At 40.6% G+C, this 17,500-nt stretch overlaps 1 protein-coding gene across 1 annotated transcript in view; it reads right to left on the bottom strand.

Moving 5' to 3' along the window:
• The window catches only part of LOC122259559 (Potassium channel modulatory factor 1), a 40,648-nt gene that overhangs the window by 21,578 nt on the left and 1,570 nt on the right, over window positions 1–17,500 (bottom strand). The window contains exon 2 of the mRNA XM_086534368.1: window positions 1,483–1,650. Coding sequence (XP_086390494.1) covers window positions 1,483–1,650 — 168 coding nt within the window. The remainder of the gene's footprint in view (window positions 1–1,482; window positions 1,651–17,500) is intronic.

The raw sequence follows: 17,500 nt of genomic DNA, 5'->3' as shown, positions 1-17,500 counted from the left end.
TGTCTTCCCATCTATGCATACAAATAGCCTGTGGCATTAGGCCTGTGCCTTTTAAAACACACAATGTCCAAGCAGAACTAAAACCACCAAGCAAGTTGACATTATCATTATCATAATTTTTAAATAATAATAATAATAATAATAATAATAATAATAATAATAATAATAAAAATAAATATAATGATAATAATAATAATAGTAATAATAGTAGTAATAATAATAATAATCATCATCATCATCATCATCATCATAATAATAATAACAATAATCATAATAATAATGATGGTAAAAAGAATAACAGAAATAAAAGAAAATTCACCCAAAAATCAAAGAATCCGTAAATAGGTCAGGTCAGGTCTGTCTTGGTGATTGAGTCCTTGTGGAACCATCAATGTGTAAAAAATGAATTCACAAAACAATAACAAAGTTATAAATATGAATAAAAAAAATTCAATACAAATACTGAAGGCATAAGCCAAATCTTACAATATGACAAACCCTAAAAGACTTGCCATGTCCTATTTGGGCTTTACTATTTGCACCAAACTGACATGGCTTTTTTCCTGTGTCATTTTTGTTGTGAATGAAGTGTATAATGTGTCCACTCATATACCATTAAATCATTTTATAAATAACAAGTTAAACAAATCATTACTCAAAAATACTTAAAAATTTCAGTTTCAAATTTATGGAATAAAAAAAACAATAATAATAATAATGATAATAGCGATAACTTCCTGATACAGCTGAAACAAGCTCTTTTGATTCATGACAGTCTGCAATATCTGGTGAAATGAATACGCCAAGGCCCTTTGTGTTTGAGGTTTCCAGCGTAAACTGCTTGGGCAAAAGGATTTCTCTCACAACAGAAAACTAGAACTATAAAACTCTTAACCTGACACAATGAGTAAATATTTACAAGACTTAAATCAAACTGTAAAAGTCACAGAATCACATACTTGCAACCAGCCACAAGGTTTCCAACATTTCCCCCCCCAAATATACAGTCATCTCAAAAAGTTTACCAACAAGAATACACCATGAGTTGCACATACTAATAAAAACAAAAAAGGGTTAAAAAAGGAAAGGGGAAACTGCAAGGCTATCAAAATTTTAAAGCCAAACACAAAGAGAAAATGAACTGTCAGTTTACAAAATCTTGGCAAACAAGTTGACACAGAGTTAGAAGGTATGAGTAAATGCTTCTGAGGAATCATAAGAGATTAATCTGGGTTATTAAGAAAGAGATTCATGTCTTGTGCAAACATGGATGTGAATGAGTCATTACATTTCTAGTATTAACTGGATATATCTTTACTGTGTTAGCATTAAATGTTAGCAAAATATAAATGGTAAATATATATCTTATACCGCAATGGTTTGTCAGACAAATTTATTCCAAAAAGAAAATGCTTGCCTATCCTTAAAAATATATATAAATACTTATGCATGCTTGGACTGTTTTGGCCCAAAAAGACTTACCAAAATCATGGCGTGTGAGAATGCATTGCATGGGATGATCTGTTGTGTGCCGGGTCGTTGTGGCTCCACCCTCATAACAAGTGGAGCAAAGGTCATAGTCATAGCATATCAAACATTTGTAGCGCCGCCCACGAAAATTCGCATCCAAACATGCGTCACAGCTCACACCTGTAAAATATCATACATTGTCATTTTCCTTTATAACTATAATATACAGACAGATCCATAAACATTGATGAAAAATACAATTTTTGTATTCCTACAAAATAAGACTATACACATGCATTTCTTAACACTGCATAAATAACCAACCACTCGGTACTATTAACCCTTTCCCGACGGGGCACTCGCTACGCGAAGACTCCTATGCCGGGCGATTGCAATATTGCATTGTAATCGTCACGCTGGCATGACGCCCCGGCATCGGGAGTTTGGCTGTGTCACACGAGTGTGACGCACCGTCGTCATAGGGTTAAGAACAAAAATAACTTGTTTCTCTTTACTGTGAAATTTTCCTTCAAATATCTATGTCCATTTCAATTCCTCATAATAGGCTACAAATGTCTCCACAATAGTATGTGTTTTCAGAGGATCCTCATCTAGGTCAAATTCCCCCTCTGTGCTAAAAATAATTGCCATACAACAGACACTAAAAAAAAAAGACTAGGATGTTTTTGTGTTCGTGCCAAAGGAGTGCAGACCAAGAGGCAGTGACACAGCACATGTGTTTATTTGATAAGCTGTTTCATCCTACAAAACAAACAATGAAAAAAATACCAAATACATAAAAAAAACACTTCTCTGAAAGTATGTCTCATCAACTATTAACAAAGGAAATATCATAGATACACAGTTAAGAATAGCTACAATATGTTGCACCATTAGCATTAACAAATAAGCATTAAAATAATCTTTCTGAATGCACTAAAATCAACCTGAAAAGCTAACACCTAAAAATAGTTCACCAACAAACATTCTACCACTGTCAAAGTTGTACAACAGCTCCCAGAATATACCTTTATACATATATCATATATAAAAAATAGAGATGACACAGAAAAGACATATCCCTCTTCACCACCAATGCAATCACATGATTAGCTTTCTTAGTACACCCATACTTATATAAAACTTTCCCATAAAGATGAAAATATCTGAATTCTACCATTTCACTTTCAGAGGGTGCATTTACATATACTCTCTTAACCCTGCCCCAAAACAAGAAGAGTGACTCACTCATCTTTGTTGAATATATATTAGATTTCTGGTCTGGGAAAAAAAAAAAATGAAACGGTATAATTTTTAATAACTATGCAGTAAAAATAAATGAGGTACATGAGAAATGCACAATAATTATTTGCATATCATAAAACATTTTCAAACAGAATTGAGAATAACAAAACTTTAAACTTATAATAGCGAAAAAGGTGAAACATGTAGCTGAATATTTCAGCTGCTTATTACACCTCTTATACCGATTATATACTGCATACTAAACATTTTATCAAATGCTCATCTGTATCATAAATCATACATAAATAGAACACATGAATTGAGAACATCTTTATTTAACTTTTTATCAACACTAAGTAATATAAATAACTACCTATACTTTTATTCCTCTCTCCAATGAATATATTGAAAGTTCTTCTCTTTAATAACACATATCTTTTTATGTAAATACATTCAGGGATGAGTTTGTATATTAGCCAGGGTTCTTGAGGTTGCATGACCCAAGTGGAGCTATTGCAATTGACACTCATTGAATTTGGTATTGCAAATACTCAGTAACCATCACATTTATTAGTCAAATTCAAATAAGTTTGTGAAAACAGATACCCACAGTCTAATGAGCCAAATGCTGAAATCAAAGGATGGGGAGGGGGAGAAAGGGGGTAGGAGGAGGAGAAAGGGGGGAGGAGGAGAGAGGGGGGGAGGAGAAAGGGGGGGAGGAGGAGGAGAAAGGGGGGGAGGAGGAGAAAGGGGGGGGGGAGGAGAAAGGGGGGAGGGGAGGGAAAGGGGGGGGAGAAAGGGGGGAGGAGGAGGAAAGGGGGGGGAGGGAAAAAGGGGAAAGGGGAGAAAGGGGGGGAGGGGGAAAAAGAGGGGGAGGGGGAGGAGAAAGGGGGGGAGGAGGAGAAAGGGGGGAAGGAGGAGAAAGGGGGGAAGGAGGAGAAAGGGAGGAAGATTAAGGAGAAAGGGGGGGAGGAGGAGAAGGGGGGGAGCAGGAGAAAGGGAGGAAGGAGGAGGAGAAATGTGGGGAGGAGAAATGTGGGGCGGAGAAAGGGAGGAGGAGGAGGAGGAGAAAGGGGGAAAGGAGGAGGAGAAAGGGGGAAAGGAGGAGGAGAAAGGGGGGAGGAGGAGAGAGAAGAATGAGGGGGGAGGAAGAAGATAAAGGGGGGAGGAAGGAAGAAAAAAGGAAGGGAGGAAGAAGATAAAGGGGGGAGGAAGAAGAGAAAAGGGGGGAGAAGAAAAGGGGGAAAAGGAGAAGGGAAGAAAATGAAAAGGAGGAGAAAAAGGAGAAAAAAAGGGGGAAGGGGGAAAAAGGGGAGGAGGAAAGGGGGGGGAGGGGGGGAAGGAGAGAGAAAGGGAGAAAGGAGGAGGAAAAAGGGGAAAAGGAGGAGGAGAAAAAGGGGGGAAAGAGGGAAAGAAGAGAGAAAGGGGGAACCAGGGGGAAGGGGGAGGGAAAAGGAGAGGGGAGGAGAAAAGGAAAAGAGAGGGGGAGGGGGAGGGAAAGGAGGTAGAAAAGGAAAAAGGAGGGGGGGAGAAGGGGGAAAAGTGATAGAGAAGGAGGGGGGGAGAGGATAGGAGAGGAGAAAGGGGGGAGGGAGGCGAGAGACAGGAGAAAAGGAGAGGAAAAAGGGGGGAAAGGAGGAGAAGAAGGGAGGTAAAGGAGGGAGGAGAGAAAAAGGTGGGGAAAGGGGGAGGATAAAAGGGGGAAAAGGACGAGAGAAGGGGGGAAAGGGGGGGAAAAGGGGGGGAAGGAGAGAAAAGGGGGAAAGGACGTGAGAAAGGGGAGGGGGGAAAGAAGTGGGGGAAAGGAGAAAGCAAGGAGAGAGGGGGAAAGAGAAGGAAGGAGAAAAGGGTGTGAAAGAGGGATGAGGAGAAAGGGGGAAAGGGGCAGAGAGGAAGGGGGGGGGGAAGGAAGGGGTAGGTAAGATAGGGAAAGAAAAAGGGAAAAAGAAAAGGGGAGGTATAAAAAAGGGGGGGGACAATGGAGGGGGGAAAGGGGAAAGGGAGGAGGAACGGGAGAGAAGGGGGGGGAAGGAAGGACGAAAAAAAAGGAGGGGGAAAAAGGAAAGACGAGGAAAAAGGGGGAAAGGAGGGATAGGGAAAGGGGAGGGGAAAAAAAAGGAGGAAAAAGTGGGGGGGGAAAGTAGGGAGGAGGGTAGGAAAGGAGGGAAAAGAGGAGGAAAAAAAAGGGGAAAGGAGGAGGAGAAATAGGAAAGGAGGAGAAAGGGGGAAAAGGAGAAGGGGGGGAGAAAAAGGAAAAAGGGGAAAAAATGAGGAAAAAAAAGGTAGGGAAGGGGGGAGAAAGGGAGGTGTGGGGAGGAAAAGGAGACATATAAAGGAGGAGAGGGGGAGGGGGGGAAGGGAAAAAGGGAGAGAAAAAAAAAGGGAAAGGGGAGGGAAAAAAGGGGTACAGGGGGGAGGAGGGAAAATGGGTGGAAAAAGGAAAAGGGAAAGAGGGGAGAAGAGGAGGAGATAAGGGAGCAGATAAAACGAGGAGGAAAAGAGAAAATGACAAGAAAGGGGAAAAAGGTAGAGGAGAAAGGGGGAGGGGGGGGAAAGGAAAGGGGAAAGGAGGGGCGAAACGGAAAAAATAAAAAAGGGAGGAGGTGGAGAAACAGGGGAGGAGGTGGAGAAAGGCGGGAGGAAGAGGGAGGAGAGACGAGTACATTGGGAAAAGGGGGGAAGGGAGGAGGAAAAAGGGGGGGTGGGGGAGAGGAAAATGGGGTGGGGGGAATGGAAAGAAAACCAAGGAAGAAGGGGGAAAAGGGAAGAAAGGAAAGGGAGGAGGGGGGGAGGAGGGAGGGAAGGGAGGGTAAACGGGGAGGAGTTTCGTGAGGGGGGAGAAGAAGGAGAAAAAAGAGTAGGAAGATGAGGAGGTGGAAGAGAAGTAGCGAGGAGGAGGAAGAGGAGAGTAAGATGGGGGAGCGCGTTCGAGGAGGACGGGTACGTCAGGGAAAGATTGGAGGGGGGAGGGGGAAAGAGGAAAAGGTGAAAAGGGGGAGGAGAAATGGGGAGAAGAAAGGTGGGGGGGTGGAGGGGGGAGGGAGGAGAAAGATGGGAAAGGGTGGAGGAGAAGAAAAAAAATAGAAATAAGGAGAAATCAGAAAAAGGGGGGAATGGAAAAAAGGGGGAGGAGGAGAACGAGGGGGAATGAGGGGGTTAGGGATAGGGGGAAGGTAGGAGAAAGGGGGAGGGGGGATGAGGAGAAAGGGGGTGAGGGGAGAGGAGAGAGTGTGGGGGAAAAAGGAGGAGGAAAAAGAGAAAAGGCTGAGGGATGGGGGAAGAGGGGTGAAAATAAAAACGCTGGGGATGAGATAAAGGAGGGGGGGGGCGTGGAAGGAGGAGAAGGAGGGAAGCGTGAGCAGGGGGAGAAACGGGGGGGAAGGGAAAAGGGGAAAGTGGAGAGGAAGGGGGAGAATTAAGGTGAGGAAGGGGGGAGGAGGAAAGTAAAGGGGGGTAGGAGAGGGGAAAAAAAGAAAGAGAAAGGTAGAGGGCGGATAAAGGGTAGGGAGAGGGGAGGGGAAAGGGAGGAGAAAAGGGGGGCGGGAAAAGGGAGGAGAAAAGGGGAGGAGAGGGGAGGAGTGGAAGGAGACGGGGAAAGAGGAGGGAAGGGAGGAGCATGGGGAGGAAGGGAGGAGAGGGAGGCGAACAGGGACGAAGAAAGAGGAGGGGAGGAGAAAAGGGGAGGAGGATGGGGAGGAGGAGGGAGACAAGGGGAGAAGGGAGGGGAGGGTGGAGATGGAAGGAAAAGGGGGAGAAGGAGAAGTCGGGAGAACAAAAGAGGAGTGTAGGAGGAGAAGCAAAAGGAGGAGGAAGAGAGGAGTGAGGCGGAGGAAGGAGAGAGGAGGAGAGAGAAAAAAAGGGGAAAAGGGGAGGAGGAGGAGGAGGAGGAGGAGGAGGAGGAGAGGGAAGGAGGAGGAAAGAAAAAGGGAGGAGGAGGAGGAAGGAGGAGATAAAAAAAAGAGTGAGGGAGGAGAAGGGGGCAAAGGCGGGAGAATAAGCGTCAAAAGAGAGGAGAGGAGAAAAAAGGAAAGGAGGATTCGAGGAGGAGGAGGAGGCGGACGAGTAGAAGGCTGAGAAAGGCAGGGGAGGAGGAGGGAGGTGGGCTGAAAAAGGAGGAGGAGGAGGAGAAAGGAGAGGAGGAGGAGAAAGGGGAGGATAAAGGAGGAGGAAGAGGAGGAGGAGGAGAAAGGAGGAGGAGGAGAATGGAAAGGAGGAGGAGGATGAGAAAGGAAAGGAGGAGGAGGAGAAAGGAGGGGAGGAGGAGGAGGAGAAAGGAAGGGAGGAGGAGGATAAAGGAAGGGAGGAGGAGGAGGAGGAGAAAGAAGGGGAGGAGGGGGAGGAGGAGATTAAGGTAGGAGGAGGAGAGGAGGAGGACCGAGATAAGTAGGAGGAGGGATGAGGGAGGAGGAGGAGGAGGAGTGATAAGGTAGGAGGAGGAGGGAGGAGGAGAAGATCTAAGGATAGGGGAGGGGGGAGGAAGAGGTGGAGGAGGTAAGAGGAGGAGGAGGAAGAGAAGAGGAGAAGACAGGGTAGGAGAGGAGGAGGAGCGAGGAGGACGGGAGGAGGGAGGGTGGGAGAAGGACAAGGTAGGAGGAGGAGGAGGAGGAGGAGGAGGAGGAGAAGACAAGGTAGGAGGAGGAGGAGGAGGAGGAGGAGGAGGGAGGAGGAGGAGGAGGACAAGGAGGTGATAAGGTAGGAGGAGGAGGAGGAGAGAGAGGGAGGAGAATAAGGGTGAGGAGGGGGGAGGAAGGAGGAGGAGGAGGAGGGAGAGGAGGATGGCGGAGGAGGACCCGGCAGGTGATAAGGTAGGCGGAGGAGGAGGAAAGGCGGATGAGGAGATAAGGTAGGAAGGAGATGAGTAAGGAAGAGGAGATATGATAGGAGGAGGAGTGAGGAAAGGAGGCAGAATTAAGGTTAGAATGATGGAGGGGGGGAGGAAATAAGGAGGAAAGGAGAGGGAGGATGGAGGAGGAGCTAAGGATAGAAGGCGGGGAGGAGGCGGGAAAAGGTAGGCGGATGTACGTAGATAAGGAATAGTAGAAGGAGGAGAGGAGGAGGATGGAGCTAATGAAGAGAGGATGATGATGATGATGCGATAATGTAGAAGGCGGGAGAGAAGGAGTAGCATATCTAATTAGTGGTATAGAGAGAATGAGGAGGAGGCGATGGAGATAATGTAGTAGGGAGTAGGAGAGGAGGATGCGATACGGTGAGTAGGAGGCTGATGATAGGATCTACTTTATATCGGGAAGGGAGGAGTATTTTAGGAGATAAGGTATGAGGAGGAGGAGGAGAGGAGGGGAGATCGGTAGGAGTAGTAGGAGGTATTAAGTAGAAGTGAGGAGGCTGGAGGCGGAGGAGAGATAATGTATGAAATAGGAGGAGGAGGCGATATGGTCGGAGGAGGAGGCGGAGTATGATATAAGGAGCTAGGTATGGAAGAGGGGAGGATGAGATAAGGTCTGAAGATGAGAGGAGTAGGCGGAGGAGATAAGGTAGGCGGAGGAGGAGGAGTAGGAGGAGATAGAGAAAATGTAGACGGCGAGATGGGAGGATATAAGTAGGAGGGAGGAGGAGTGAAAAGGTGGTCGAAGGATGAGGCGTTGGGATAAGGTAGGGAGAGAGGGAGGGAGATAAGGAAGAAGTGGAGTCGGAGGAGGAGGAGGAGGAGGAGATAAGGTAGAAGGAGGAGGAGGAGGAGGAGGAGGAGGAGGAAATGAGGTAGAATTAGGAGTGAGGGGGGGGAGGAGGATAGGTCGGAGGTAGTAGGAGGAAAAAGGTAGGACGGAGGAAGGAGGATGAGGAGTTATAATGTAGGATGAGGAGTGAAGATAAGGTAGAAGGTGAGGGAGGAGGGAGCACTAATGGAGGGGAGAGGAAGGAGTAGGAGGAGGAGGGGAGATTAAGGTAGGAGGAGGCGGAGGCGGCGGAGATAAGTTAGGGGCGGAGGCGTAGGAGATAAGGTAGGGGAGGACGGAGGATGAGGAGGATGAGATATTTAGGAGGATGAGGAAGCGAGGAGGAGTAGATAATGTAGGAGGGAGGAGGGAGGAGGAGAGTAGGAGGAGCTAAGGTATGAGTAGGAGAGGAGAGGAGTAGATAAGGGTAGTAGGAGGAGGAGGAGGAGGCGATAAGGTATGAGGAGAGGAGGAGGATAAGGTAGAGGTAGCGCTTAGGAAAGGAGGAGGAGGAGGAGGAGGAGATGATAAGGTAGGAGGAGGAGGAGATGATAAGGTAGGAGGAGGAGGAGATGATAAGGTAGAATGAAGGCGGCGTAGGATTAGAAACTCAGTAAGGAAGAAGGAGGAGGAGGAGGAGATAAGGTAGAAGGAGGGAGGAGGAGGCAGATATAAGGGAGGGGGAGAAGGAGGAGGAGGAGATAAGGTAGGAGGAGGAGGAGGAGGAGGAGATAAGGTAGGAGGAGGAGGAGGAGGAGATAAGGTAGGAGGAGGAGGAGGAGGAGGAGATAAGGTAGGAGGAGGAGGAGGAGGAGGAGGAGGAGATAAGGTAGGAAGGAGGAGGAGGAGGAGGAGGAGATAAGGTAGGAGGAAGAGGAGGAGGAGATAAGGTAGGAAGAGGAGGAGGAGGAGGAGGAGGAGGAGGAGGAGATAAGGTAGGAGGAGGAGGAGGAGGAGGAGATAAGGTAGAAGGAGGAGGAGGAGGAGATAAGGTAGGAGGAGGAGGAGATAAGGTAGAAGGAGGAGGAGGAGGAGATAAGGTAGGAGGAGGAGGAGATAAGGTAGAAGGAGGAGGAGGAGGAGGAGGAGATAAGGTAGAAGGAGGAGGAGGAGGAGATAAGGTAGGAGGAGGAGGAGGAGGAGGAGGCGGATATAAGGGAGGGGGAGAAGGAGGTGGAGGAGATAAGGTAGGAGGAAGAGGAGGAGGAGGAAGGAGGGGGAAGGAGGAGGAGGAGGAGAGGAGGAGGAGGAGGAAGAAGGAGAGAAGGGGGGAGGGATAAGGGAGGAGGAGGAGGAGGAGATAAGGTAGGAGGAGGAGGAGATAAGGTAGGAGGAGGAGGAGGAGGAGGAGATAAGGTAGGAGGAGGAGGAGGAGGAGGAGATAAGGTAGGAGGAGGAGGAGGAGATAAGGTAGGAGGAGGAGGAGGAGATAAGGTAGGAGGAGGAGGAGGAGGAGGAGATAAGGTAGGAGGAGGAGGAGGAGGAGGAGGAGATAAGGTAGAAGGAGGAGGAGGAGGAGATAAGGTAGGAGGAGGAGGAGATAAGGTAGAAGGAGGAGGAGGAGGAGGAGCGCGGATGCGTAAGGGTTAGAAGGAGGGAAGGAGGAGGAGCTAAGAAGGAGGAGGGAGGATGAGCTACGGTAGGAAGATTCTGAGTCGGTCGGAGGAATATAGGTATGCAGAGGAGGAGGATGATGATAAACTGTATTATTCTTATGAGTGAGGATGCGAAAATTGCGTAGTTATGATGATGATTATTCTACTTATTCTTCTTTTCTTTATTATCTTCTTTCTAAACAATTACTCACCAACCCTACTTCTTATTACCCACGTTCTTCTACATTTCACTCACCCTTAATTTCAAAGCGCACTCTCCACCCACCCACCCCTTACATTCTTCTTCTTTATTCTTCTTCTTCATTCTTCTTTCACTTCTTATTCTTTCTACTTATTATTATTCTTATTCTTCTTACTTCTTCTTCTAACTTACTCCTTTTTCTTATTCTTTCTCCACCTTAATCTTCTTATTCTCTCCTTATTACTCCTTCTTCTTCTCCTTCTCCTTCTTCTTCTTCAACTTTAATAATTCTTCTTCTTCTTCTAATACCTCTACTTCTTCTTCTATTATTATAACCTTACTCCTTCTTCTTCTTCTTCATTCTTCACCTGAACTAATTCTTCTTCTTTCTCACCTTACTCCTTCTTCTTATTCTTATTCTTCTTCTCACCCTTAATTCCTTTTCTTTTTCTTCTCTTCTAACCTTAACTTCCTTCTTTTCTTTTCTTTTCTATATTCTCACCTTACTTCTTCTTCTTATTCTCTTCTTATTCTTCACCTTACTTCTTCTTCTTCTTATGATCACATTACTTCTTTTCTTCTTCTTCTTATTCTCAACTAACTTCTGCTCTATTCTTCTCTTTCTCACCTTACTTTCTTCTTATTTTATTCTTATTCTACCTTACTTCTTCTTCTCTTCTTCTTCTTCTCTCAACTTTCTTCTCGTATTCTTTTATTATTATTTATTACTATCCGTTATTCTTATTATTATTATTATATGATTAGATACAAGTTATGATGCATGATGCTGAGTGAAGGATTAGATTATTAGTCTGATTATAATGGTATTGCTGATTCGTGATGTGTGATCTTCATTGTAGTAGAGTATTCGGATGGAGGATAGGAGGATGCTGAGTTAAGGTAGGGTGTGTAGTATGAGAATAATATATCAAGGAGGAGGAGAAGCAGAAGGCGGAGATAAGGTAGAAGTAGGAGCGGATTGGCGATTAAGGTTAGTAGGAGAGGAGATTAAGGTTAAAAGGAGGATTCTTTGAGGCGAATAACTGTAGGCGTGATTATGGAGATAATGTCGAAGGATGCGGAGGAGGCGAAAAAGGGAGTTGGATATTGTTAGATGCGATAAGGATAGTCTGCTGATTGATGAGCGCATTAGACCATCTTATGCTGATATAAGTTAGGAGGCGGAGATCTGAAAGGATGTTATGTATTATGATTATTGATATAAGGTATGTCTGAGTTAAGGAGGAGGCGGAGGGGGAGGAGGAGTAGGATGAGGAGTAGGAGGAGGGGAAGATACTGTAGTATATGAGTGAGGAGGAGTGAGGAGATAAGGTAGGTGAGGGATTATTATAAAAGTTCGGATATGTCTATTATTGATTAGGGATGATGGGATGTATATAAGGTCGGAGGCTGTGATTGAGGCTATTTGATATACGAGTAGGAGGAGGTAGGAGAAGAGGAGTGAGGAGGATGGGATGAGTAAATAGAGGAGGAGGGATAAGGACTGAGTAGGCGGAGTGCGTCTATACAGGTATGCTGAGGCGGAGTGATGGAGGAGAGGAGTGTAGTATTGAGGATATATAAGTTAGGAGGAGGACGGATGACTTTAGGATGCTAGATGAGGGTAGGAAGATTAGGGAATTAGGATGAGGAGTCATGATTATAATTTAGTTATGCGGAGGAGGAGGTGATATAATTGGTAGGGAGGAGGATGAGGCGGGGATGGCGGCTTAGGAGGCGGAGATAAAGAAAGAGAGGAAGAAGAGTAAGGAAAAGGGAGGACAGAGAGGCTGATGGAGGTATTCACGAAACGGATGATAACGGAAGGGGGGGTGGAGGAGGAGGAGGAAAGGAAGGGGGAGGTGGAGGAGGAGGAAAGGGAGGGAGAGGGGAGGAGGAGGAAAGGGAGGGAGAGGGGAGGAGGAGGAGGAGAGAGAGGGGGAGGAGGAGGGGAAAAGGGATGGGAAGGGGGAGGAGAAGGAGGGGGAGGAGGAATGGTAGGGGGAGGAGGAGGAAGGAGGAGAGAAGGAGGAGAAGGAGGAGGAGGAGAAGGAGAAGGAGGAGGAGGAGAAGGAGGAGAAGGAGGAGGAGGAGGGAAAGGGAGGAGAAGGAGGAGGAGGAGGGAAAGGGAGGAGAAGGAAGAGGAAAATATGAGGATGATAAGGAGTATAAAGAAAAGGAACATGGCAGAAGACGAGGAGGAGGAATGTAGAAGGCAGAAGATGAGGAGGAAGTACAGACAAGGAGTAAACTAACATTAACAAAATACCTATTAATCATTACATATCTGTGAATACCTCTAATTCTATACATAATAAAAATGAATAATACTTTTTTTTTATTGCCAAAGCCCCAAAACAATTTGATTTAGTGCATAATTTTTATTATAACACTGTCTCCGTGGTCCCTGTCCAATCTAACGTTTGCCAGATTAGTGAGGGTCAACCTAAACCTCTTGAGGCCTCATTGACCCAACCACACCTGATGACATGATATCACACCATTGGAATATTTCCCTTATGACAGATGATGTCTTAGCAACATATCACAATCTCTCTCCATACATACACGTTTTATATTTGTATCATTTGTATAAACACAAAAATGTAAAAATATACAAAAACCTCCTCTTATCACCCTGTAGAATTGACCAGATGAAAAGCATTTTGAGAAATGCAATACGGCATTATCCCAGGAGATCTCTCTCTGCTTTTGCTATAAATAATAATAATAAAAGTAATAATAATAGTGGTGGTGATGATGATGATGATGATTATCATGACGATGACGATGTTGATGATAAAATAATAATAATAGTAGTAATAATAGTAGTAATAATAATAATAATAATAATAATAATAATAATAATAATAATAATGATAAAAATAATAATAATAATAATAATAATAATAATATTAATATTATAATCATTACAACTACTAATAAAATATTATTAAAATTAATAATAATAATAATAATAATAATAATAATAATAATAATAATAATAATAATAATAATAAAATAATATTAATAATAATAATGATAATATATATATATCAATATTAACCCTTAGCGGACAGGCGTGATAACATTACGCAGGAGCTTTGGCCTGACAACAGGCATCATGATGTAGATGGCACCACTTTCTTCTAGCACCATCAGGAGAGAGAGCCTTGAATGGCACCCATCCACTGTCTCTAGCAAACACTATCTTTAGAGAGTGATGGCAAACAGCAAGTTGACGACCTCTTGCTCTAAAGTACCGCCAATGAAGGACCGCCACTGAAGGATGTGCAGGCAGAATGAGAAGAGGAAGGTGACTCAAACCATACCCAGTGTCTAAAATGTGCTCCTGTGCCAATATGGAGGCCTTTCAATGTCGCACTCACAGTCACAAGCACAGGTTTCTTTCCTTTTCCCTACCTCTTCATGTTATCTTTATTGTAGGTGGTTATATGTTTTGTTTTTGTTCATGACAGTACAAAAGTATGAAAAAATAAAGTTACTTTTTGTCCTCCTATAAAACTTTAATACTTCTGTCACACTGAGTATAAAGAAAATAATGAGCATCATATACTACAATTTTAGTCAACTGCAGCATTGATAAAGCCTGTCATATGGCACATATAAGTCTCTAAACTCAATAGAACACACAAAAAATAAAAAACAAAAGATTCAAATTATATTGCTTCAAGATGCCTCGTTCTGAAATAAAGCCTATCCGATCCTTGAGACTGGGCAAGCGAATCTATCCCCCGTCCACAATGGGTTAATAATAATAATAATAATAATAATAATAATAATAATAATAATAATAATAATAATAATAATAATGATAATATAAACAATAATAAAAATACAATCAATAATAATAATAATAAAACAAACTCATTGTGGACTCTGGATAGATTTGCTTGCCTAGTCTCCAGGACGGGTTTTATTTATGAGCGAGGCAGCTTCACGCAACATAAATTGACATTTCTCACTCTCTCTTCCCTTTGTCAATCCTTCACTCTTCTCACTCGAGACTCTCAAGTCGCTCATTGGTTTTTTTTTATATTTAAAACAAGAGGAGGTTAGTTAATTTTTTTGTGTGGTTCCAATTATTCAATTTTTTGTGGGTTTTTTTTTGTTTTTGTATTCGGTGTGTGGTTCGCTTTTTTTATTGTATTGTGCCATATAAATGCTGCATTTGACTAAAATTATAGTATAGGGTCCATATAAGCTCATTCTTATCTTTATACTCAGTGTAATCAAAGTATTGCTGTTTTATGGGAAGACAAAAAGCATATTTATTTTTTCATATTCGTGCACTGTCATGAACGAATACAAAACATATACCCACCCACAAAGAAGATAACATGAAAAGGTAGAGATGAGGAAGGGATCCTGTACTTTTGGCTGTGAGTGCCACAGTAAAAGGCAACCCTACAGGCACAGGGGTACACTGTAGACACTGGGCATGGTTTGAGTTACTTTCTACTTCTCGTTCAGCCTACATATCCTTCATGCCAGTACTTTCGAGCAAGAGGTCGACAACTTATTGTGTGCTATCCCGCTATAAAGATAGTGCTTGATAGAGACTATGGATGGGTGTCATTCAAGGCTCTTTCTCCTGCTGGTGCTTGAAGAAAGTGGTGCCATCTAGGTTTTGGATGGAAGATTGTGAATTTTGAATGTGCGGGGTATAGGGATGGAGAATGTGAAAAAAGGAGATAAATGGAAAGAAAAAATGTGAAATATGATGGATGAATGAGATTGAATTGAATTTGTGTATTTTGGATATGATTGGATATGGTAAAGAAATTGATGATAATAGAATATTTGTATTGATTGCATGATTGATGAATTGTAATGTTTGTTTAGATTGATTAAATATTATAATAGAAAGTTAATTGTTAAATGTGGAAACCCATTTTGCTCAATATCACGGCACTTAGAGTAATTATAAGTGCAACTGTCATCATCACTTACTCATAACTTATAGCACAATAGAATAATGCACCGATTCAAAATCCCCAAACATCATGTACATCATGACGCCCGTCATCAGGCCAACCACCCTGCATCATGTATGTCAAGACACCCATATATAATGGTAACAGTAACAGTAACATAACAGTAACAGTCATAGTAACAGTAATAGCCATAGTAATAGCCATAGTAATAGTCATAGTAATAGCCATAGTAATAGTCATAGTAATAGTCATAGTAATAGTCATAGTAATAGTCATAGTAACAGTCATAGTAACAGTCATAGTAATAGTCATAGTAATAGACATAGTAATAGCCATAGAAATAGTCATGGTAATAGCCAAAGTAATAGCCATAGAAATAGTCATAGTAATAGTCATAGTAATAGTCATAGTAATAGTCATAGTAATAGTCATAGTAATAGTCATAGTAATAGTCATAGTAATAGTCAGTCATAGTAATAGTCAGTCATAGTAATAGTCAGTCATAGTAATAGTCATAGTAATAGTCATAGTAATAGTCATAGTAATAGTCATAGTAATAGTCATAGTAATAGTCATAGTAATAGTCATAGTAATAGTCATAGTAATAGTCATAGTAATAGTCATAGTAATAGTCATAGTAATAGTCATAGTAATAGTCATAGTAATAGTCATAGTGATGATGATGATGATGATGATGATGATGATGATGATGATGATGATGATGATGATGATGATGATGATGATGATGATGATGATGATGATGATGATGATGATGATGATGATGATAACAATAATAATAAGAGCAAAAACAATAGTAAAAATAAAATAAAATGATAATAATAATAATAATAATAATAATCATAATAATAATAATAACAACAGTATTAATAATGATAATCATAATAATATTGATAATATTAATAATACCAAAAATAATAACAATAATAATAATAAAAACAATAACAATACTAATAATGGTCATGACGAAAAATAATATTAATATTAATAATAATAATGAAAATAAAAATAATAATAATAATAATTATTATTATTGTTATTATTATTTTTATAATAATAATTATGATAACAATAACAGTAATAATGATGATGATAATAATGATAATAATTATAATAATACTTATCACTATTATTAATAATAATAAAAATATCAATAACAGTGATAATAACTTTAAATTCAATAATCATCATAATGGTAATAGTAACAGTAATACCATAGAAAGAAACAGAAATAGTAATAGCAATGGAAATAGCATCAGCAATTATAGCAATAGAAATAGAAGAAATAAAAGACAGAGTAGAAATAGAAGAAATAGAAGAAACAGAAATAGTAATAGTAATAGCAATAACAATAGAAAAACCAATAACAATAATAATAACAATAATAATAATAAGAAGAAGAAGAAGAAGAAGAACAACAACAACAACAATAATAAAAAAATAATAATAATAATAATATCAATAACAGTAACACAAACAACAGCAATAAAACAAACATAATACTACAATTAATAATCAAAATAATAATAATCATAATAAAAAAAAAAAATTCTCCTGCTATTACTACTACTACTACTATTAATTATATTGATATTATAATTAATGCCATCAATACCAATACCAATATGAATACTAATACTAATAATGATTATCAATATTTAAAAAAATAATCATGAAAAAATAGTAATCAAAATAATGATAATGATACTATCAATATAAATATATATGATAAAAATATATATAATATCAACAATAGATCACAATAATATTAACAATAATAAAAACAATAACAATAATGATAATGACAGTGGTTCTAACAATCATCATATCATATCATAATAATATGATAGTAATAATAATAACAGATAATAACAGATACTAACAATAATAATAATAATAATAATAATAATAATAATAATAATAATAATAATAAAAAAAAAATAATAATAACAATAGCAATAACATCAATAATTATATCAATAATAATACTGGTAATATCAATAATAATGATAATGATAACAATAATGATAATGACGATAATAATAACAATATAATAACAATAACAATAATAACAATTACAAAGATAGGAGTAATAAGAATGATAAAAATAATGATAATAAAATATAATATGTGATAAAGATAATAAAAAAATAACATAACAATTACAATGATAATTATTAAAATAATGATCATAATAGCAGTAAAAGTAGTAATAATAATAATTATAATAATAACTATTATTATTATAATAATAATAATAATTATAATAATTATAATAATTATAATAATAATAATTATAATAATAACAATAATAACATAAATAATAGTAATAAC

Source organism: Penaeus japonicus, unplaced genomic scaffold (assembly GCF_977035675.1).
Source record: "Penaeus japonicus unplaced genomic scaffold, GWHDUDI00000001_assembly GWHDUDI00000003, whole genome shotgun sequence".
Lineage (NCBI taxonomy): Eukaryota > Metazoa > Arthropoda > Malacostraca > Decapoda > Penaeidae > Penaeus > Penaeus japonicus.
Note: the sequence above shows the minus strand (reverse complement) of the source record. Positions and strands in the feature narration are given on the sequence as shown.